Raw genomic sequence first — 24,567 nt, forward strand, 5'->3', positions numbered from 1 at the left:
ATAAGGCCTATTGGCAGGCTGATTCAATGCGTCCCTCTGCTACCATCTGGAGCAGAGGGATGAGCACACACACACACACACACACGGAAATAAACACACACACTCAGCAGCCCTGCCACTTCATGAAGCCATCAGTGAGCAACAACTACTGACTGAGTAATTAATGAAAAGGACAGAGAAAGCCGGGAATGAGGATGGAGTATAGTGGTGTTTCCATTCAATTCAATTCATATCAACAAATAATGCATCATTAAATGAGGAAATTCAAGTAAACAGCACCGTTTTAGTGGAAATTCTTTTTTTCCCTGGTGCAAAGCGTTTCCTATTATGAAGAAAGTGATGAATTGTGATGGAAACATTTTGTAAACACACTTCGTAGAAATTTCCAAGGCTTCTAATTTTCCTGAAATTCTCTTGAAGTTTTTCTACAGTTTGCGCAACACAGAAATATATAAACACATCCGATGTTTATTGTACATCCAGCGAATATCTGCTTTAAAATAGTTTGATTGTTGCTGTTGTACTCACTTGTTGTTGTCTCTATGGAACGCGTCTGAGAGCCAACTGGGATAAATTGCTAATAAATATTTACAATAATTTGAGCTGTTCGTATTAATGTCTGGTCTGTAGTGAAATCTCTTTGCTGCTAAGACTATAATCATCTCTTTTTTTTTTTTTTTAAATGCTACCAACTGCGCTATATGCACCATGAACACAAAGGATTTTCTCAGCTGAAAAACATTTAATGACCCAAACTTTTGCATAAAATATAATTTGCTTCTGCACATTTGCATAAACCTTTGTGTCAAAGTCATGTAACTGAGATCTTTCCAACACAAACTCTTTCTTTTTTGCCCATCAAGGAAACCATTCACTTGTCTCTTGTCGTCATCAGTCTGACTGAAAATGTATATAGAAAGAAACAAAAAAAGATGAGCAACGGACAGAGGAGCCAAGTAGATGCTGGGTAAACTTGTATGAGAATGAGAAAAGTCAGCAGGACGGGAGAAAGGATTGGAAAAGAACGCGTAGGGGAGTGAGTGGATGATGGGAGATAGATAGAAGCTGGGAGGAAGGGCTGAGGAAAGACGGTGGACAGGAGAAATTCAGCATGGGTAAAAATGAGAGAACAAGGAAATGAAATAACTAGAAAAGAAGGGGTGGTCTGCAGGAGGGAGGAAAGCTAAGAACCAGCAGAGTAGTAGAGTAGCAGGAGGTTGGAGATTGAAAAGCTAAAACCTGAAAAAGCCTGAACAACAAAGCAGGGGTGAGCAGATGTAAGTGGACCAAGGATAGAAGTGATGGGAAGAGCTGATGAGACCGCTCACCTCTCCCTCCTTTTCCCTAACCATTTTATGGTGTAGCAGTGCATGTCCATATAACGGTTGCAAATGGATACCAACTGTCTTCGTAACAAAAAGACACACCAAAAAACATCCAAATACCTCCATGCTGCTCGTATGTAATGTCCGTCTTGTATTGAAGCCCCGAAATGCGAAATTGTCCCGAAAAAATTAAATAAGTCTATATTTCAAGCTTGTTTGTAGCGGACGCTTCTCTTCCCGGTTCGTCAAATTTGGACAAACTGGGAAGAGGACAGACCCTGGTTCGTCCAAATTTGACGAACTGGGAAGAGGAGCTTCCGCTACAAACAAGCTTGAAAAATAGACGTTTTTTTTTTTTTCGGGACAATTTCGCTTCAATACAAGACGGACATTACATACGAGCAGCATGGAGGTATTTGGATGTTTTTTGGTGTGTCTTTTTGTTACGAAGACAGTTGGTATCCATTTGCAACCGTTATATGGACATGCACTGCTACGCCGAGACCCCCTGTAACTCAGAGAAGCCACGGAGGACTCTGAAACTTCTCCCAGCCCTTAGTCCACATGAGGGTGAGTAGATAATGAGATGAAATTTCAACTTTGGGTGAACTATCCCTTTAACAATTTTAAAATCTTTTCGTCTGCCTCTCTAACTTTGTCTCTGTCTCTTCTTCTTCTTCTCTTTCTACATAATTTAACACTGTGATATAAATGCATTTGTATAAGTGCGACAATGGAGGTTTTTACTGTTTTGTGAATTCATTTCCAAGAGCAGATGTTTGGGATACCTGCAGTCCTGCTGATATACCGGTGGACGGACATCTGCAATGGCTGCCGGCCGCTCCATGTGGCCTTAATGCAGTACATGAGGATTTGTACAATAAAGGCTTGGTTTTGACTTGCAAATGACTGAAGTCTGCTTTTAGTGATGTTCAAGGGTACAGGAAACCATGTCATGTTTTTCCACATAATTATTATTATAAGTCCACCTCTGTTGAGGTCTGTGTTCCAGACTGAGACCGGTACGCACAGTCAAGGATACCGAGTGGATTTCCATCCAACTCTTCCTAGCAAAACTGAATATAACCTTACATTTGCCTGAAGTGGATTCATGATTTCTGTAACTCTGCTGGCATCAGAAATAAACAGTAAAAAAAAAGGGAGAAACAACTTTGTCTAATGTTAAAGTTCAAGTTGAATAAAAGGCTGCAAAACTCAAAAAAAAAAAAAAAAAAAAAAAAAATCGATTGCACTGTTGTCTCTGTGTAAAGCTGAAACTATCCACTACACTTTGGGAATGTGAGCTTGAGTGAATGTTACATCGAAACTGGATCGCAAATCCTATCACAGCGATGAAAAATACAGCTGTGAGGAGGCAACGCTGTCTTGCTAAATATGTTACAATTCAGACAAAGCTATTGACATTTCTCCCTCCTGTCTCGGCTGGTTACAACCTTTAATGAATTAGCTTCATCCTGCCATTTAGGGGAGAGCGTAGGGGGTCTGTGCGAAGAAAAATGGGAATCTGATTTCAGGAAGCCAGGCATCATGGCTTCATTCTTCTTCCCCACCACTCCTGGTAAGACAGCGTTTGCTTGGTGGGGGAAGAAATTACTTTGTAAAGTGTGGGTGCATTGTTGCTCCGGGTGTCACTTCTCAGCAGGATGCTACAGTAGATATTCATATTTTTACATACTATAATGTGCACGTACTTGCTAGATATACGCCCGGCTTTGGCTCTGTGCTGCTGAAATTGTGGTAAACATAAAAACAGGTGACGGCAAGCATCTGCAACGACAGAGACACACAACTGTGCAGGTCAGAAACTTGTGTGTGTGTGTGTGTGGTTGTGTGCATGTGTGTGCATGTGTGTGCATGTGCGCGCAGCCCGAAACAATGTCCTCACCTCTCTCTGAGGCGCTGTTGTCATAATTCAAACAAACGGCCATCCTGCACTGCATTGTGGGTAGGGAAGCGTGAAGCATGGAGGCGTTTTACGAGGGGGAAGAGAAAAGAGAGGATGACAGGAAGGAGAAAGGTAAAGAAGCAAAGCCAGTGGGGTGGGCTCTTTTTTTGTTTTTTTTCCCTTCGTTCCTCCACTGAGAAAGTGTTCGGTTGCATTGTTGGAGAAATGTCATCTTACATTCTCCGAACACGTTCTTCCAAACCACCTGAAGGTGTCACGAGTGTGTCGATGAGCATGGGTGGATCTATTGCGGGAAAAATGTATTAAATTTTATCACAAAAAAAAAAAAGTAAGACTAAGAGAGCGAGAAGCCGGGCAGATAGAAAACAAGCTACGATATGAGGACGCGATGGCTACAGAAGATAGAACACATGTCTGTGTGAGCACTGAGGTGTAATGTGAGGGCAAATGAAACAGCTGTACCTTATCTGATGCGTCCATGCCTCCGTGATCCAACGACAGCTACTGTATGTGCCTCCCAGCATACCACATATGTTGTGATTTGAGCATAACTACAACTATGCACACGCCGTATCTGTGACCGATCACGGCTACCACTTGTCTCTTCGCTGAATAATCCAACACAGGTTTCAAGAAAACAATGAATCATTCTCATCATCGTCTTTCCTCTCCTTTGGTTTTATTTTATAGCATCAGTGATGTGTCATTACCAACTTCACCACCTGTATATTTTACTTTTTTATTGGTTGCCAACTTCATTTTTATCTTGGCTTCTGTCGCCTCTACATGAATATATTTATCATTTTTAGAATGTCTCTTATTGTGTGAATTAATTGTTTTCTGTGATTTTATGTTATGTCTGCAGCTCTCATCAAACTGCGCCCTAAGGCATGAATAAATTTTTATACTGAATTTAATTAGTCATGTGACACTTCTCATTTATAGAGCTTCTGAACGAGCTCCTTGCAACAGTTTGTTATTGTGTTTTGTTTTGTCTTTATTTTTTTCCGTTAAGCTCAACGGCATCCTTGCAAAAAATAGCACAAAGGGGTAAATGTTACGGAGGACGACTCTGCACTCGGCTGATAAAACTCTTGTTGCCTCGCTCGCTGCTCTGTGCGGGTTTTTCATAAAGTGGCTGGTTGTTCATCACGGGTGCAAAGTGACTCAGAGGCAGAGGGGAGAGTAGTGGAAGGGCAATAGGTGGCCTATTCAAGGCCTGCAGTATAGTGTTATGTTTCAGAAATACAGAAACACATCCATTATGAGACATGCATGCTTTGACACTGGTGGGCCCCGGAGGCAGTTACAGTTAGGATGATTTGAATACTAAGAAATCATTAAATTTAAGTGCAAGTGCCCACTCCACCAGCTGAAATGTATTCCTCTTTTTTATCTCATGGCGTGGGTGGTGGTGGTGGTGGTGGTGGTGCAAGGGTCATTTTTCTGAGGATGCAGAGAGCCTCCTCATTGCTGTTAAGGAGATACTTTTGTATTTCTATCTCATGATAAGTTTCAATTTGTCACTTTCACTGTGAAGAGGAAACCTGGTGAATACCTTAAGCACATCGTTAGGTAGAAATGGGCAGCTCTTTTTTCTTTTATTTTAAAAAGGGGATAAGACATGTTTCCCTACTGCGTCCTGAGTTTACAACGAGCTCGAGAGAAGAAGAAGAAACGTGCAGAGCTACGCGTTCACACCAAAATCTTCCAAATAGTCAAAAACGCTTGAGGGTGTGCGCTTAAGACAAGACAGCTTCCAAAACGGCAAATATTTTCAGCCGCTTTGGTCGCTCGTCACGTGACGGACGTCAAAGTTCGATCGCGCTGGTCATTGGGGGGCCAAAGGACAAAAAAAAGCAAAAAAAAGCAGCCGAAGGACATCTCTATTCTGACAGGTTGCCGTCGAACCGCATCATAGCTACATGTAATTACCCTAAAGCAGTGTTTTTCAACCTTGGGGTCGGGACCCCATATGGGGTCGCCTGGAATTCAAATAGGGTCGCCTGAAATGTCTAGTAATTGATTAAAAAAAATTACTGATAAAAATATTTTTTTAAACTAAGTATTATTATTTTTTAAATTATGATTAAAACACCATACATGATCTTAAACAACTGTATTCTATACTTTCACTTTCTCAAATATAAATCGAGTTCAAATAAAATGCAGCATATTAAAAGATCTTGATTGACAGCTGCGATCACATGACTGCACGTGATTGTGGGGTCGCCAGAAATGTGTGATGCCAAAATGGCCAAAAAGGTCGGCAACCACTGCCCTAAAGTTAACCAGGGCTCAACTTTGGAAGCTTTTGGTGTGAACGCAAGGTTAAATGACGAAGACATCACCACTGTGTGGGAGATTCACAGGGGTGGTTAGCAGGATGACTTTTCTGACGAGGCAAGACAAAACAGGAAAAGATTAGATTTTTTGGGGAAAAAAAAAAAAGGATTGGATTGGGTACGACTGGATACAATATGAGCATCCAGAACAGATAAAATCACAGAGCACAGAGATTATTACAGGGATTCCAGCTCAGTTCTTTCTATCCATTCTACCTCTACATTTGCCTTTGTCATTTTTATCATTTAGTTTGACTGGCAGGTGGAGTTTAGGGGAATGACAGGGCCAGCAGTCAGCACAATGTATAGGGGAGCTCTCACACACACACACACAAACACACACACACACACACACACACACACACACACACACACACACACACACACACACACACACACACACACACACACACACACACACACACACACACACACACACACACACACACACACACACACACACACACACACACACACACACACACACACACACACACACACAGATGTATGGCATATACCTGTCTCTTTAGGTTAGTGGAAGCCTTCAGTAATCGTATTTGCCAGGTTCTTGGCAGTTTCAGCAAAACAGTCAATCTGATGCAGGGTCGAAAGGGTCTGCGTGTGTATGTGTGTGTGTGTGTTTGTGTGTGTGTATATGAAAGAGGACCAATAAATGGCGCACAATGCTATGGTTGCCACTGGGCAGCATGAAAGGGAACAACTGAGAGAGAGGAAGATAGAGACCATACCCTCTGAGAAACAGAGTGAGTGAGACAGAAAAAGAAGAGGGACACGGATGGAGAGTGACTGAGAGAGGCTAAGAGGAGGTGAGAGAGACGGAGGGGGAAGTGAGAGCAAGAGGGAGAGAGACACAGTGAGACGGAGATGTATGAGAAAGTCAATGCTGTGTCCACCAGGGACAGAATGTCATGAAGTTTTTTTTTCTTTTTTTTTTTTACTCTGTGGTGTAATGGAGGGTTGGAGCCTTTTACTGCAGGAGTCACCTTGTCTAATGGAGGGAAAGATGGAGGGATGGAGAGGGGTGGAGAGAGGAAAGAGAAGGGAAATAGAGATGAAAATGTGGGAGAGAGAGAGGGAGAGGAGAGAGGGTTTAAAGGAGGGGGCTGGCTGGATGGAAGGAGCTGGGAACGGAGGGGAATGATGAGAGGGAACAGAGGGGAAAACGGAGAGTAGGGATGGAGTGAACATGGAGAAAGAGAAAGAGGGAAAGAGCAGCGAAAGACAGACCATGTTTGACAGATAGAGGATGGAATAAGAGAAAGAAGGTGATGAATAATGGGTCATTTGTTGGGAGGAAGGATGAAGATGATTATAATGACAAAAGGAAGATGGAGTGAAGGAAGGAAAAAAGAGAAAGGGATGCAATTAGAAGGGAAGGAAGAAGGGTGAGGAAAACATGGAAGAAGGGAGAAAGGGGGAGGAGAAAGTGCAAGAGCTGATAAAAAGAGGAGGAGGAGATGCTGCAACACATCAGGAGAAGGGTGGAGGAAATAAATGGTCTTTATATGCCTGAGTCACTCCTAATTTTGGCGGAAAAAAAAGTAAAATGATTGACTTTGTACTTCAAAGCAATTTGGGCCAAAACATTTTAACGAGGGCAGAGACACTTTTACTGTCAAATTTGATTGATAGGACTCTGGCAAAAAAAAAGCGTGGAGCCATGCATGTTGGAGCAGCGGGTCTGGTGTTATAGAAAGGTAAAAGAAGAGAAGAGTGCAGCGCCTCAGAGTGGAACATATCCAATGTGTAAAAGTCTGGAAAGCCACACTGCGTTTGACTGGATCTGCTCAGTGGGACAAGTAAAGGAGGCTGAGCTCACACTGGGCAGGACTCAGGTGTAAATGTGTGTTAATGCGTGAGTGTGATGCAGGGGAAAGCGCACGCTCAGCAACGAACACAGGTTAAGCACATTGACAGCACCATGTCAGGTGTTGTGGAGTGAAATGTCCTGCAGTCGGTTTCCTTTTTTTTTTTTTCCCTTTTGTGCACACAACTCGGCACAAGCGGTTGTGAAATACTCGAGCGAGTGTGAGGTCGAAGGCGTGAGGCAGTGCCTAGCGTTTAGTTTGGAGAGCTGTCTGTTGTGAAGAAGAGAAAGTGGATTAGATGATCAGAGGCCAAGCTGAACTCAGGGGTTTGGAGCTCAGCCATGGGAACTGACACTCGCTCACTTACACACACACACATACACACACACATACACACAAACACATACACAGCAGTCCAGAGCACGGAGCACAGGCACTTTTAGGTCCATTTAACTTAAGAGTAATAATCTCCTGTGGACTTTGGCGGCCATATTGAACTTGCATCACACTTGGGAGAGGAAAACTAACCAGAGGAGCACATTTAACTCTGAGTTACTGATCTGTGGCGAGATGCATATTAATCAATCCACAGACGGCCCCATGAAGAAGCAGGAGAAACACATATATCTTTACAATTCAAGGACATATAGGTTCGCATTTTAAAGTGATATATGTATACGTGGCTGATTAAATGGAGGCATTGAAATGTGTCAAAGTCGTTGCTGTATTTGTGTCCATGGTCGCTCACTTAGCGGAGTTGTGATTTGTGGAGTGAAATGTTGTGATGACTGTGCCAATCCAAGCATGGGCCCAGGACTCCTCCTGCGCCCCGTGTCGATAAGTATGTATCTGAATTTATTATTTGTGGGTTTGATGCAAAGAGGAGAGGGTCAGAGGGCGAAGAAACGCAACACCATCGTGGAAAAAGTGATTTCTAAGTAAGTCAATCACAGTCTGAAGAGGGCTGGACGCCAATTAACAGCAGCAGAGGAAACAGTGTCACTGTAAAGTTCATTTAGTAGCTCTCCTGCAGCTTCTGATTGTATCGCATGATCTTCACAGCAGCTGTCATGGAATTAGAGACGCATAACGCATATTAAAAAATATTTTTTTGAAAGTTCATTTTTCACCCCTGCAGGAGCAGTGGAGAAAATGAAACTCCACACGGCAGTGTTTATTTAGTACAGTTGGTGTTCTGGAGCTTTTGATCATTTTATCTGATCCTCAACAGCAGAGTGGAGCTAAATGAAAAGAATGAAATGAACTGGTCCAGTGGATAAATATGACAGATGCAAAATCTGAGCCATCTTCTTCCTCTAAGTTAAAATCCATTCTTCCAATGGCAACACCACAAAGTCAATCTCTGTATACGCATTAAGAATACAATCATCCCCTTAGTCTCTGTATCCCCCCTCCCTTTGTCTTTCCATCTTATTAAGCCAAAGAAGATTGTTTGTTTGTTTGTTCTGTCAGTCAGCAGCTCCACTAGTGAAATAAGGCCCGAGAAGCATCCAGAAATATGAGTTATTATCTTTTTGCATCTTGTAGTTATTACGCTCTGCTCTGTTCTTCTATCCCGTCCTCCCTTCTCCTCCCCTCTGTCATGTCAGTCATGACTGATAAAACAACATACAACTCTAATTTGCACATAGAGGATCTGTTCAGCAAACCAGCTTCTCTCCTGCATTATTCCATTCCATTCCATTCTATTCTATTCTATTCTATTCTATTCTATTCTATTCCATTCCATTCCATTCCATTCCATTCCATTCCATTCCATTCCATTCCATTCCATTCCATTCCATTCCATTCCATTCCATTCCATGTTATTCTATTCCATTCTATTCCATTCCATTCCATTCTATTCTATGTAGCCCCATATCGAACTCTCTTGCACTGAAGACATTGTTTATTCCCAAGAGTCTGTCTAACAGTTACCTATGCAGCATCAGGAAGGATTGATCAGCCATCATTGATGAGAAGTATTGATTAGGCAGCATATTGATTACACTATTGGTGATTAGGACGTCATGAATAAATGACAGGGGTGTATTGAGCGCTTGATGGGGGGATAAAACCTCTGTAGACAGTGAGAGAGGAGGGGGGAGGTAACTAAGGAAGGAGGAAAAGTGGGAATATTGGAGAAGGTGGAACAAAAAATTAGAAAAGAAAGTGGGAAAACAGGCGGAGGTGATGAAGAGCAGAGCGCTACAGAGGGTGAGGAGGTGCAGAGAAGATGGAAATACCAGACAAACCATGTGGAACTGGAAAATGTGTCAGGGAGTTTCATTTATAAAAGTAAATGCGGTGCTTATGACTACATCTAAACCAAATTAGTGGCGCAGAATTAAATTGTAAAGTGTGTGAGCGGCATCACATCTTGGAATCACAACGATGCCCTCAAACCCTTTGTGATAATATAGAAACTAAAGCCGGGGAAACGGCACTGTTTCGACGTGTTTGTGTGTCAGTTTATACACATTTCACACACATTCAGGCTAGATGCACATGTGGCATCAAAAGGAAACTCACTGATCTCCACAACAATATAAACTGAAGTTATGTGGGTCTCAACAATGTGCACAGTATGAATTAGTAATGACCACTGCCTAACCCAGTGGGAATATTAAGGAAATATTAAAAGGAATTGGAAACAGCATCTGGAGAGGAAAAGTTCGAGAAGAAGGGATATAAAGAGGAGGAGGCAGGAGGGAGGGAAGGAGGCAGAGAGGAGAGGAGGTTAGGGAGTTAAGGGAGAGTAGTTGTGCTTACAGGTTCTTTACACCGGTGATTCCTCTGAACGCCTTCCTGGGAACCGCCTGGATCTGGTTCTCACTCACGTCTCTGGAGAGAGAGAGAGAGGGAGAGAGACAGCCGACATTAGTTGAGGTATTCCGAGCACTCAAAGATGTATGGAGTCAGATGATAAACAAAACCACAAACATGATCTATACCACACACACACACACACGCGCACTCACACATGCACATAAACGCGCGCACACTCACACACACACACACACAGAGCCAATTACAGAACAAAGGCAGAGAAGGAGAAAGAGATGGAGCGAGGGAGAAAGAGAAAGGATGATGTGACATTTATGATCAGTGGAACAATTTGGTCCAAAGAGCTTCAAAGACAAAGGGAACTATCAGAAATGCTTGAGTGTGTGTGTGTGCATGTGCATGTGTGTGTGCGTGCATATGTGTGTGTGTGTATGTGATTAATGGAGAATCAGTGGTGGGGAAAGAAAGTGGAATGAGGAGGAGAGAATCAGAGGATAAAAGACCAGCATGTGTGTGCGTATGTCTGTTGAATGTGTGCGTTTCACATGTTTTTAATGTAAAAGTTTTTTTTTTTTTTTTCTAAACTTCTGCCCTCCAACTGTGCTATTTTGCTCTGGTGGAAAAAATGAAGCAATCACATCTATTCTGAGAAACTCGAAAATGCACACATTTTTAAACCTCCATCAAGCAACATATTTATTTTTTCTCTGCCTCCTGGTGATGATGACTCTTCCTCTTTCTCTTTAGTACAGATACTGAACACGGCTGCACATACTGTACTGTACATACAACAGCCTCTTCTCCCTTCTCTGTAATGAATACCTGTAAGAGCCAAACGATTTCTGACACCACACAATGGCCTTTAAAGGGGTAGTTCAACATTTTGGCAAATTGGCCCATTGCCATAATCCCTATAGTCGTAGCAGTAGGTTCGTTACCTTTAATTGTCGGTGCAAGCTATTTTTAGAACGGCGGAGCAGAACCGTGAGCTGCTCAGGTAAATTCATGCAAAACCGCTGATGTGTGTTGCCTTCAGGGACTGTTTTTCAGCAAGCCGTCTCTGTATTTACCTCTAAAACAACTCTGTGTGGTAACGTTGTGTTATTATCTCATAGCGTGGTGAATGTGCAGGTCACAACTTGTCCACCAGAGCGTTTTGGAGTTGTTGGATTGTGTATTTGATGAGTTTGATGAGGGAAACCAAGAAATCCCATAATGAGCCTCCGTAGCGTAGCTCTGAGCAGCTCACGGCTCTGCTCCGCTGTTCTAAAAACAGCTTGCACCGACAATTAAAGGTAACGAACCTTCTGCTACGACTATAGGGATTATGACAATGGGCCAATTTGCCAAAATGTTGAACTATCCCTTTAACTCTATTACTGCTGTTTGTTTTGGAGAGGTGTATGTGTGGAGGGGTGTGAGGTATGAAATATAAGACAACCTAATCACCTGCAACTCCTGCCAGTCAGGCCTGAGCCAAACACACACACACACACACTTCTTTCCAGGCTGTACACATGTGTGCTAACAGTCAATCAGCAGCCGCACACAGATACATGACCACGCATGTCGGGTGGTGGATGCAGATTTGAATAATCACAACGGAGCAGCACAAAAGCGCAACACACCACTTGCCTGGACTTTTCTGTTTGACCTTCACGCACACAAACACAAACACACACACACGCTCACATACACTCAGGAAATCAGCCAGCCTCTCCGTGGAGAACAGCAATTATGTACCAACCATATTTATAACATTTTCCTGTCACGCAGTTAAGAAACACAGCTTATTATTGGTCAGTTTTGACACATACACACATACAGTACTTTAGAATAAACATGCTCACACATCTACCCGCATATACATAAACTCCAGCATACCTACTGTATATGCTTACGCTGTCTAATTTACACTCACGCACACATTCAAGCTCACCGGAGGAAAATTGGTTGTGCATTATTCCAGAGCCAATCAACCTTTATTAGTGCTGTGAATGTTAATTGGCGAGCCGTGCTCGGAAAACAGAAAACTCATTTCCTCAAACTAACAAGGTTTCATCGTTTTGGACGTTTCCCTTTCAGCCCTGTGTTTTCTGGCTCATTCCTTTTGTTTGACAAGAGATGAGCGTTCCCCCCTTCTTTTCTTTTCTTTTTTCTTTTCTCCTCAGGCCTTGATGGGAAAAGTATGTGCCTGGCATTGTATACTCTTTAGGCAAAGAAAATATGTGCTTTTATGTGCAATTTTGCTCAGCGCTTGCGGTAACGAAGGAGGACGAAAAAAGGCAAACATTTGACAGACAGGAATAGTATTATGATATTTTAATGTGCAGCACAGCCGGAAAATATTTTTCGTGTTTACACTTCTTGTTTTGAAGGTTTTGACACTTTTTGGGTAAAGATGGGATTTTTCTGAAGGGAGGTTCTTCTCTCTCTCTGTTTCTTTTCTCTTTGCTCTCCCTTGCTGACGCTGACAGAATAAATAGGAAACAGATAGAAAGCAAAGCTGTTATCACTCCTGCTTTCTATGCTGCAATCTCTTTGTCTATCCTTCTCTATTATCTATCATTCCCTGCGTCTATCTGCTGAAATATCTAACTATATCCATAAATCTATCGTGTTTATCTCTATAATTTGCATCTCTTTTATACCACTCTGCCCTCTGTGGACTGCTGACAAACATGAATGATTACAAAAAAATGAGAAAGAGAACAAGATAAAGAGAAAAAAAAACATTAAAAAGTCATATTTCTGAGGAGTTCCATGGATAATAAATCTTTTATTGTTTTGTTTACCAACCATATTCGTTTGTTATTCCTTCTAACAGAAAGAAAGGCATCCAAGTCAAATAAAAGCCATTATGAGCCCGTGAGTCTGTCTGTTGTTGGCCGCTGAGTGACTGACATCAGCTCCAGGAGTACTACTCGCTGTAGGCTGCCAAAATAAAAGTCGTATGTCACAAGGCTGTGAGAGAAGTTTTCATTATGCGGGTGGTTACGAGTTGTCCATTTGTGCGATTGGTTTTAGGGTTATGAAAATGTTCCTATATCCACGCTGCATCCAGTGGTGATGATGTGTGTGAAGAGAAGATGGTCAGAACGTCGACATTTGAAGGGGTTCTTATGTGAGGTCGTCATATACAGTCGACTGCTGAGCTCCTGTATTTCTGCACACAAGTGCATCTACAGAGTGCACCGTATTAACCTGCTTTCTGATTCACACAGTGACTTCTATAAATGCACTTGTGCAGAGGAATACCACAGTTTAGAGGCTGAAAAAATGTAGTGTAGAAGGAAAATGCTGAAAAGCTACAGAAAATATTCTACATGAAGTAAAAAAAAATGAAGAACTAATCATTTAATCTCAAAAACTCAATTTTCCCTCAATTGATTTGAATCAGTGAATAACTTTTATCGCATTTTGAATAAAATAAACCTGATTGTTACACTGACAACTCATAAACATACATATATTCAACAAATGTGTTCATGTAGGGCTCCATTGCTGAGGCAAAAAATGACTTTCAGAGCCTTTAATGTTCAAGCAGATGCCTGTGGCAGCACAGATTTGATTTAGCGTTCTGTACTGGCAGATATTAAAAACAGGTCTTTACTCTAACATAATGTATTATTAATGTCTCAGCACATTCATCGTCCAGAGCTACGTCATGTTCTCATGTAAACAGTCGTCCTCTCATCTCTCTGTGAGTCACACCTGCCGACCTTTGAGTAGAGCAAAGGCTATCGCCAACAGGAGATTGGCTCGTGATCCTTGAAAAGGACACTCACTGATAGACTATAACCACACGAACGCACACATACAGATACACACACATGGGCTCATTTGGATAGCGGGACGGTTTGTACAGCAGTGTCTAGCAATCTGCTGCTCCCACGTTTCAATTATTGGATTTGGCCTTTTTGGTCCTCCTCTATTGCTGCAGCATTTCAGGGAGCAGGCAATTAATCTCCTAAAAATTCTATTAAAGAGACGGATGGCTGTTTGAATTATACATCAGTTCTATTAGGATGACAAATTCTGTAAATTATAGTGATACTGATTATGAAAACAACTGCGTATCTCCCGATGAATCAGAGGATCTCCGAAGCTGGACGGAGACAAGGCAAACAATGCAAAGTTCACTAAGGTTCAAGTGTCCATGGGCACAAGGAGAAATGGAGAAGAGGGGGAATAAGAAGCGAAGGGAGAGAAAGGGGGGATGGAGAAAATGAAGAAGAGGCCCGGCGAACAAAAAGAAGAAAGGGCAGCCTTCGATTATCCATTCACTGTTTGTCATGGCTTCCTCCTAAGTACAGTATAATTGATTGAATTTTGACCAAATGTCTTCCAGACCTCCCCCTCTCTCACCATAAGGACCCCCCACTCTTGGTTAGAATTCCCCCAGCTAAGGCCTCTCCTCCCTGGGCATGATGACTCTCCGTGGCCCCTGGAAGTCTGAGGGGATTGAGAATAACAGTAAACTCTCTCCTCTGGTTGGGGTGGTGGTCTTGGTCATGTCTGTGTGTGTGTGTGTGTGTGTGTGTGTGTGTGTGTGTGTGTGTGTGTGTGTGTGTGTGTGTGTGTGTGTGTGTGTGTGTGTGAGTGTGTGTGTCTGTGCTTCCAGCTATCACCTCCTTCATATTAAGTTCCATTATTCATGTGAGGAGAATAATAGCACTGGCCAGGTCACCCCCTCAGATATTACTGCCTTTAACACACACACACACACACACACACACACACACACACACACACACACACACACACACACACACACACACACACACACACACACACACACACACACACACACACACACACACACACACACACACACACACACACACACACACACACACACACACACACACTTCTAAGCTGGTCACATTGCACCTCCTTCGTTACTGGTGTTAAAGGGATAGTTCACCCAAAATTGAAATTTCTACTCACTCTCATGTCGACTAAGAGCTGGGAGAAGTTTCAGAGTCCTCCGTGGCTTCTCTGAGTTACAGGAGACCTCGGCGTGGCATTTCATGTCCATATAACGGTTGCAAATGGATACCAACTGTCTTCGTAACAAAAAGACACACCAAAAAACATCCAAATACCTCCATGCTGCTCGTATGTCTTGTATTGAAGCCCCGAAATGCAAAATTGTTCAGAAAAAAATTAAATTAGTCTATATTTTAAGCTTGTTTGTAGTGAAAGCTGCTCTTCCCAAATCTCCAAATCTGACGAACCGGGAAGAGGAGCTTCGAGAAGCTTTCGCACATTACATACGAGCAGCATGGAGGTATTTGGATGTTTTTTGGTGTGTCTTTTTGTTACGAAGACAGTTGGTATCCATTTGCAACCGTTATATGGACATGCACTGCTACGCCGAGACCCCCTGTAACTCAGAGAAGCCACGGAGGACTCTGAAACTTCTCCCAGCCCTTAGTCCACATGAGGGTGAGTAGATAATGAGTGAAATTTCAATTTTGGGTGAACTATCCCTTTGACCTTTTAAGACGATACAGATGTTGCACATGCAAAGCAAACATTAAATGTAGATCTGAAAACAAGAAAAATATACAAGTCCAAAAATACACACACACACACACACACACACACACACACACACACACGCACCACAAGGATCTTTCCTTTCAGGGCATCTCACCCTACGCTCTTTTTTGTGTAACAGTAGACACCAGATATTAGATGGATCCGCCCTCAGGCTGGTCCAGATATGAACCAGCTCTGAACCATTCACCTGAGAGCAGCGGAGTCAGAGCAGGTCTGTTTGATTTCATGTGACTCTGTGTCACTCGGCATCACAGGAGGTCTCAGTTAGAGGGAGATGACAAGGAGAGAGGCAAAGGTGTGTGTCTGTGTGTCAGGCTGAATTTGTGTGTCTCTGCGTGAAAGAAACAGCAGGCCGCAGCGTACAGTACAGTATGCATCCGTATGTGTCTTTTATTAAAAGAAGAGCTGGCTGTAGAGGAGGAAAGAAAGAGGGATGACCCTTGGCCGGGCTCCAGGGGAGAGATGAAAGAGAGAAGAGAGGAAAATTGAGGAGAATTGAGGAGAAGGAAGAAAAGGGGATGAAGAAGGAAGACAGAGGTGGTGGTGGCGGCACCATTTCATTTATTTTTGAAACCTGAGAGACCTTCAATGGTTTGTTCAATCCTCTCGCTTCTCCTTTCCCCTGTCTCTCCTCCACTTCTATCACTTTCTTCTTCCAACCCTCCTGCTATCTCACTTTCTCTCCCTCTCCGTCGGTCTGTCTCTTTTTCTCTCCCTTGGGGGCTGTAACTGCATTTAATATTGTTCCATAAAGAGAGTAATAAATATCGACTGCTGGCTAGCTCATATTCCCCTTGTTTTTTAAGGCACTCTACTGTAAGGTAAGACCAAAGTCATGCAGCAGGTATTACACCGCTTACAGCCCGTACTGTAGAAGCCATTGGTATCTTTAACCTTGGGAACTATTTAAATGTCCTTTTTTGCCTTTTTAACTTACTGTTAAGTACTGGCTGTAAGTCACAGTAAATACATGGTAGGATTTTAATGCCTGAGGTAGCGGACGTTTTAAATTTATTCCTGCAGCTGTAAAAGCAGAATAACTCTTTCAATTCATGTTATGACTTTATACAGTGAAGATTTCTACACTGCACTCACACAGACATTGATTTTTTTTCTTTAGTTAGTGTAGGTTGAAGGAGAATGCATATGATTGAATGAACACTGCAACAGCAACCATGGGGGGGCTGCTGTTGCTATGGGGCATCTGAGTGGAAATAAGTCGAACTCAGCCTCTGTATGTGATACTCTAACTAGTATTTTATTGGGCAAGTTGAAACGGAACATGCAGAAAGTTTTTTCTAACCTTCATTTATCCTGGGAAAACTTACTGACTATAAATGTAACATTTTTTGGCATTGTCACAGACATATAGCTCCATGCATTCAAAACTGGAACCTTCCCATTACAACCACGGTCTTCAAGTCTTGGCTACGGAGCCACTCTACTTGAGTGATTCTGTCCTGTGCCAACAAGCTGAGGGGATATATTACCCAACATGCTGACAGTGCATTGCAGACAGCAGGACTGCTGTGTGGGACTGTATAGTGTGGATTTTTTTTTTTTTGATTTCAAAGGTTCACAGCTAACACAATTCTTCCATTGCCACATTTTAATCTTTGGTTTGAGCTCCATCGGGATGGTCTGGGGGTCTGGGGACCCAACTGCTTTCTATTGTCACATTTTCAGCCTTCATCCCCTGTTACATTTCTCTTCTTATCAAGTTTACGAGTCCTTGTTTGGTTCAATGAATAGTTTGGCATTTTGGGGAAATTCATTTAACCTTTTTTTTCTCCTTTGGAACACAGCTCTGTTTGTCGTTTCCTTTTCCTTCCACTTTTCATGCTGAGCTAAGCTAACCAAATGCTGACTATATATAGCGCTTTATTAACTGGACAAACATGAGAGTGGTATTGATCTTCTCGTCAAACTCTTGGCAAACAAAACACAATAGGAATACTTTTGAAATGCCGAACTACTGCTCGCATACGTCTCTTCCATCCAGACCGCATGTGCTCCCTGAAATCTTTACTCTTTACATAACGGAGGAGAAGTTATTTCAAGCAACTGGAAAATGTTGCTGCAAAGACAAATAAAATGACTTCCCTTCACTTCAGACACACATATAGCCTTGAAGTCTGTCCTCTGCATCCTGGTGCACTGTGGTATAATAGAGGACACACAGAGTGGTCTTCCTTCCTTCCATATTTCTCCTCTCTGCCTTTCTCTTTCCAGGCTTTGAAATTCTTCATCAGTCTTTTGACTCAGTGCCCTTGCTCCATCTTGTAACCCCCGCCCCATCCCTCCTCCCCTATTCAACCCTCCCATCCCCACATCCCCGCATCCCCCTCCCCCCGTTCCACTCCCCGTGATTTAATTAAGTGGGCGCTTTATGAATAAAAATATTGCCCCCCTCTATTGATCATGGTGGACGGGAGGCTGACAGCCCCGGCTGCCTGGGACAGGACGAGACAGGACAGCCACTTTCCTAACCCGCTCTATTACACTGATCCAAGTAAGTGTGTGTGTGTGTGTGTGTGTGTGTGTGTGTGTGTGTACGCGTGTGGGTGGAGTTTTATCCGTGTGTGTGGGCAGGTGTACGACGACGAGCGACATTGTGTGTGCGCGCGTTTGTGTAGACCGTAGAGTGGCGTTTGTGTGCACGCTCGCTCGTGTGTGTTTGTGAGTGAAACAGCCATCAGGGAGCTGTAGCATCTAAATCAAACTAAGCGTTCTCAAATGCTCTCAGGGGCCCTTGCAAATCCTTCGTTAGAGACACACACACTCTCACACATAGCTACACAGACACAGACACATGCACATGCGCACGTTCCTCAAACGCCTCCTTTGATACATACACTGCATCAGCATTATAAATGGACATTGTCTGCACTTTTCGTTTCTCTCTCTCTCTCTCCTGCTCCTTCTCCTCCTCTACCCATCGCTCTCCGTAAGGCTGTAAGTATCTATTATGTTTTGTCGATACTGTAATTAAATTGGACAGCTTAATGCAATTCTCTGTGATCCATAGGCCTTTATGGATATAAAAGCTTTTCTGGCCCCATGCCCGAAAGATGTCCAACAAATTTAGATGAGTTACTATCTGGAAAAAAAAAAATAGTTGGAGAGGTTAAGGCAGCAGGGCGCACACATGGTCATTTGTTATTGGCTAATTTACTTTAATGTCCCTGACGCCATTTTGTTTTAATACATTTTCTTATTTGAATTGTCATCCGTGGGACTAAGCGATATTAGGCTACTACTCTACCACCTTTTCCTTTTTTTTTGTTAGTTCTTCTTTCTTTTCTTCCAGAGCCTCAGCTAAGCGATATTGCAGGCTCTTAGGGACATTTATTGAGCTAATAAAACTTCAGCAGCAAAGGGGTCAAGAGACGACATTAGAATGGACGCGGAGAGAGGAGATGGATGGAGGGGAGGGGAAGGTGGATTAACAGGCAGGCGTGAAAAGATAGAAACAGAAGGGATGATGCAAGGATGGGTGGCTAGATAGAGCAGGGAGGGAGAGGTGAAAGAGATTGTCTTTGCATTGAAGTAGATTTACTATCTCACATGTACATCTAAGAGAGAGGGCAAAGCCATACAGTTATATCCACTCTGAGCAATCCTGACCCGAGCACAATTCGATCATAATCAATTTCTCCGGGACAGAGAGCGCATTGAGGTGCCTCGCTGGTAACAAGATAAATGTATGTTGTCGCAATATAGAAAATAAAATGAAACAAGTGTTCTGGTGTTCAGGTGCATTAATTTGGAGAAAGGCGCTTGTAAAGCAGCTTTAAACTGCATTGTGTTATTTTCATTAATGACCTGACAACAGCCATTTGGTGTGAGATGATATTACTATTTCCAAGCGCTGTTTTCCTTGGCTCATCCCATAGATTGTGAAAGGCAAAGAAGCCGGGGAAATTTCCTCAACTCACAGAGGACTGACTGTCTAATCCTTCAATTAAAATCAAAACATGAAAATCACAAAAAGCTTGAGTTTTTTTTTTTCTTCTTTTCACCAAGGGAGCTGGGATATCTTATCTTTTCTGTAACATCAAGAGGATGCAGTGTCAGCTACAAAGCAAGGAGTTAGGTGATTTCTTCATCTTTTCATCGAAACCTGACGAGAATAATAAAAGGAAATGTTGAATCCCTGCCAACAACAGCAGATAGTCACACGCCACTGACACATACAGTGAAGAGTTGAATCTGTTAAGTATTGTGAGCATTGAGCTCCAAAGATTTATCTTTGACCTTTGAGTAAAACTGCTAAAGCGTTTAAGCTGTTTCTTGACCTGCAAAAAGCTGTTAAATGACGCCATGCTTATTCTTATTGGGGGTGTCTTTGTGTTAAATGCACAGAGATACAGATTGATCCTGTTTGCTTAGTAATAGTGATCAATGACTTTGAAATTGTTATCACAACTTTGATCCGGAGATGTTCTCTTTTACACACAGCCTCACGAACAGATGTGCATGTGATTCAGCTTATGCACATACAGTACAACTGAAGTGAACTGCAATGCATCACAAACGCAAAAGGTCTGAATTTGAGGAGGAGGTTTGAGATTCTCATTTTGAGAGTGGATACAACTCTTTGATTAAATGGATTTGTTCTTTGGGAAACTTTTTGAGAGTCCTCCACTCCTAATTTGATAAGCCCGTCCTATCTTATCTGCCAACTGTGTCAAGTCCCTAAAATAAATAATACTAGATTGAGAAATTTTGATTTAACGTGAAAAGGAGGAACATGAATAACACAATTCAAAACAAAGACGAGATGAAAATGATTTTTACTTGACTGCAGGGCACAGCAGAGATAAATCCTGTTGTAGGCTGAATGATTAAACCCTTCATTGCATGTGGTAAATGGGTGGGCAGCCCTTTCAAGTAGATGGGAGACGTGCATTAATAAATGGCTGATGGAGGAACGGAAGATAGGTGCTGCCGAGGCTTTCCAGTAGAACGAGGGCTGAACCCAACAACCCCCCCGTTTGACTCTACACTGAATGGCTGAGCTGACACGACCATCACTGAAGGGAGAGATGGACATGTTTTGAAGAAAAAATGGGTTGTTAGAGAGACTAAAAGGAAGAGGAGAGGGCACGAGAAGAGGAAAGACAAGAGTTGACAGCAAGCAGGGGGAAGTAATGAGGAGGGGGTTTGATGCTGGCAGGTGATGGGTGACAGGTGAAAGAAAAGAGAGGGATAGGATGTGTGGAGGTAAAGAGGGTAAGGTAAGGAAAGGACGGAAGGAAGCAGTGGTTAAAGCAGGAAGGAAGGGAGAAGGAAGGATGGAGAGTCATTGGGTATAGGTGCTGAAACAAAGAGAAAGGTAGACTCAAAATTACCAAGAATATTTGTCTTATTTCTAGTCAAAATGTCACTTCTAGTCAAAACAAATCAAATTATACTCAAAATAAGACTCGTCACATGAAAAGTAGCTTGTTTTTAGAAACTTTTTTTAACTTCTTTCAAGCATATTTTCACTTGAAATAAGTAGAAAAATCTGATAGTGGAACAAGTTTTTCTTTGTTATTACGAGCACAAAAAACCTGCTTTCACTGGCAGATTTTTCTACTTATTTCAAGTGAAAATCTGTTTGAAACAAGTGAAAATTATCTAAAAACGAGTTATTTTAAGTGGAAAGAGATTAGTTTTGACTAGAAATTATACATTTTGACAAGAAATAAGGCAAATATTCTTGGAAAGATTTTGAGTTTTTTGCAGTGTAAGAGTAAAGGAGAGCAGGATGAAGGGAGGAGCAGAGGTGTGAAGAGAGAGAGAGAGAGAGAGAGAGAGAGAGAGAGAGAGAGAGAGAGAGAGAGAGAGAGAGAGAGAGAGAGAGAGAGAAGGAGGTGTGAATAAAGAAGCTGACTGTGGTGTTCTGCCTTTATAAGTGTCTGGGGAGTTCCTCTGCACCCATAAATAATACACCACAAATTAGTAGATTGGACAGAAGAAGAAGAAGAAGAAGAAGAAGAAGAAGAAGAAGAAGAAGAAGAAGAAGAAGAAGAAGAAGAAGAAGAAGAAGAAGAAGAAGAAGAAGAAGAAGAAGAAGAAGAAGAAGAAGAAGAAGAAGAAGAAGAAGAAGAAGAAGAAGAAGAAGAAGAAGAAGAAGAAGAAGAAGAAGACTGCTGGAGAAGAGTGTGTGTGTGTGTGCGCTGCAGAGATGTATGCACGCACGGCAGGGAATACTGTATGTTCCACTGTATACGTGTTTAGAGATGTGTCCAAATTAAACACTATGCTCTACTACACATTGTCTTTCTGATTGTTTACATGCATGTGTCTGTTGGTATGTCCATGTGTGTATATATATATATATATATATATATGTGTGTGTGTATGTGTGTGTGTAAGGTGTCTCTCTGAGTTCTGATCCGTCTCTCAGCAGGTAAGCGTCGTCAAGGTTACCGCAGGCCATTTTGCCAGCGGGCCAATTAACTTTTAGCACAGACACAGAAAAGAGCAGTGCAGGTGTCTCAATGGTGCTGGGGTTAGATAGAGAAAGTGTGTGTGTTTGTGTTTGTGTGTGTGTGTGTGTGTGTGTGTTTCTTGACCAAGTGTAAAGAAATCGACCAACAGAGAGAGAGGATGTGCACAAGATAAAACAAGACAGTGTGTGTGTGTGAGAGAGAGAGAGAGGGAGGAAGTGAGAGAAAAGAAGCACAGCGAGCCTTTGTTGTCTCTGTGTTTGGCAAATAGCTGCTGCACGGCCTTTCATGATGCTGCGAGAAGAACACAACCCAGGGTGAGAAGCCAGCAGATGTGAAGCTGAGCGCAGTCAGATGTGAGGGAGCCCAGAGCTCAGTGACACAATGCGGTCCCTTTGTGAAGGCTGATGCAGTGAACTCACCTCAGATCTCATGATGTGGCCGAAAGATGATACTAAATATCTGAAGATTTTAAAGCCCCAGTATGTAACTTATTTGGCTTTTTATTAGCAAAAATCAAATATGTCTTTCATAAATGCGTAATTCACTGAAGTCGAATCACACCCGCATGCAAATGAAAGGGTTAATCCTACATATTATACCTTTAAAGTAATTATTTTGATTATTCTTTTTTTGGAGGCGGAGTTAGTGTTTCAAAAGCACAACAAAAGTGTTCTAGTAGTAACTTCTGCTCAGTTTCTGCATCATTTTAGCCGAGCATGGCAGAATGATATTTTCAGATTCACTAGAAATGCTATGATTTGATATTTTTGTGATCTTATACATATTTTAGGCTAATTTTTTCTACAACACAAGGCACATCTGAGGCAAAAAGGTGATATTTCTGTTGCAAAAATGCAAAATATAAAAAAACTCATACAGTAGCAACCAGCAAAATGACATCATGACCCACAGAGCTTCAAAGAGGCTGTGCGCAAAGTGAAGGTGCGATTAAGTAAGGACAACTGTAGAGTTATGTAATGTGTTCAGTGAAATAATTGGAAAAATGAATGACATCACAGACTTATAATTAGTGGCACTGAAATGTTGATTAGTTTCAGTCAGCGTGGTTTTCAATCTGGTCGTGTGATCCCACTCAGCACAGTTTGAGAGCAGTTCAAAATTGTTATTATTCAACTATTGCCGTTTAAATGACTTGCCGCCGCCGAGCTCATCATCGTTTCACCCTCTCATGTCTGAAAAGCACTTTAGATGAGAATTTTCCCAGCTCCTTCTCTTTCGCCGTGTTTCGTAACGCGGCTCCGAAGCAAACGTACAAAAAGAAGAGAGAAGAGGCTTTTACAATGGTTGTATCTGTCTGAGTGTACTTGGTGAAATAAAGTGATTGTGATGGCTAACAGAGCAGACTGTCATCCTCCCTTCCCATGCAGCGGTGGGCTAATTCCTCTGACAGACTGTCTTCCACAATGGCTACTGGCTGCTGTCTTCTTAGCCTGAGGGCCTGTCTGGTTGAGTGAGAGAGAGAGTGTGTGTGTGTGTGTATATATGGAGGTGGACATATGTGTGTGTGTGTGTGTGTGAGAGAGAGACAGATACAGAAAGAGTGAAGTTGAGGAGACGGAGAAAAAGAAAAGAATAACAAAGACAACCAGGGAGGAGGAAAGAGAGCACATCTGTGTGTATGTACTGTATGTGCAAGTGTGTGTGTATGTGTGTGCGTGTGTGTGGTTGCTATGCTGTCTCCAGGCCCTAATCTCTTTAGTAAGCCCCATGATCCAGTTAGAAACAGTGAGTGGCTAATGTCAGGGCTAACTGGAAGAGAGGGATCTATGCGAGTGTGTGCGCTTAATGCATGTTTGTGTGTGTACGGCTGCGACTCCTCTTTGAAACTGACAGGCTCTACCTGGAGGAAAACTGTTTGTGAACCGCTTGTATAAATGTTATCCTGCCTGAAACCATATCTGCTTGTACCGTATGTGTGCTGCACACAATTTTCTGCATGCACGCAGTTTGTGTGTATGTGTGCATGTGTGTGTGTGTGTGTCTGTGCATGCGTGTTGCAGGGAGTGTCTGAAAAGCAGCAGTGCACATTAAGGCTGAGAGATTAGATTGAGTGGATCCAGATTCAGCGCTATTGTTCCTCTCCAACAGGCTCTCTCTCTGTGGTTTGAAGAAAACAGGACAGGTGCAGGAAATGGATTTTTAGTTAATTTGCCCGGTCACATCAGCATTTAAAAAGAGAGGGAAAAAAGTAAATTGGCCTTAACATATGGTCACTATTGAGAAACTGCAACACACAGCAGTGATTCTCAGCGATCAACGCAGCTAATGATGCATTAAATACGGTTTGCAGCTAGGGAAAAGGGAAGGGAAATCTAAAGAAAC

At 42.4% G+C, this 24,567-nt stretch overlaps 1 protein-coding gene across 1 annotated transcript in view; it reads right to left on the minus strand.

The window, feature by feature from the left end:
- slit3 (slit homolog 3) overlaps positions 1-24,567 on the minus strand; it is a gene marked incomplete at its 5' end in the record, with an annotated part of 281,175 nt that overhangs the window by 115,149 nt on the left and 141,459 nt on the right. Inside the window, one exon of the mRNA XM_083980669.1 lies at positions 10,199-10,270. Within this exon, the coding sequence (XP_083836795.1) occupies positions 10,199-10,270 (72 nt within the window). The remainder of the gene's footprint in view (positions 1-10,198; positions 10,271-24,567) is intronic.

Source organism: Trachurus trachurus (assembly GCF_905171665.1).
Source record: "Trachurus trachurus genome assembly, chromosome: 10".
Taxonomy (NCBI): Eukaryota; Metazoa; Chordata; class Actinopteri; order Carangiformes; family Carangidae; genus Trachurus; species Trachurus trachurus.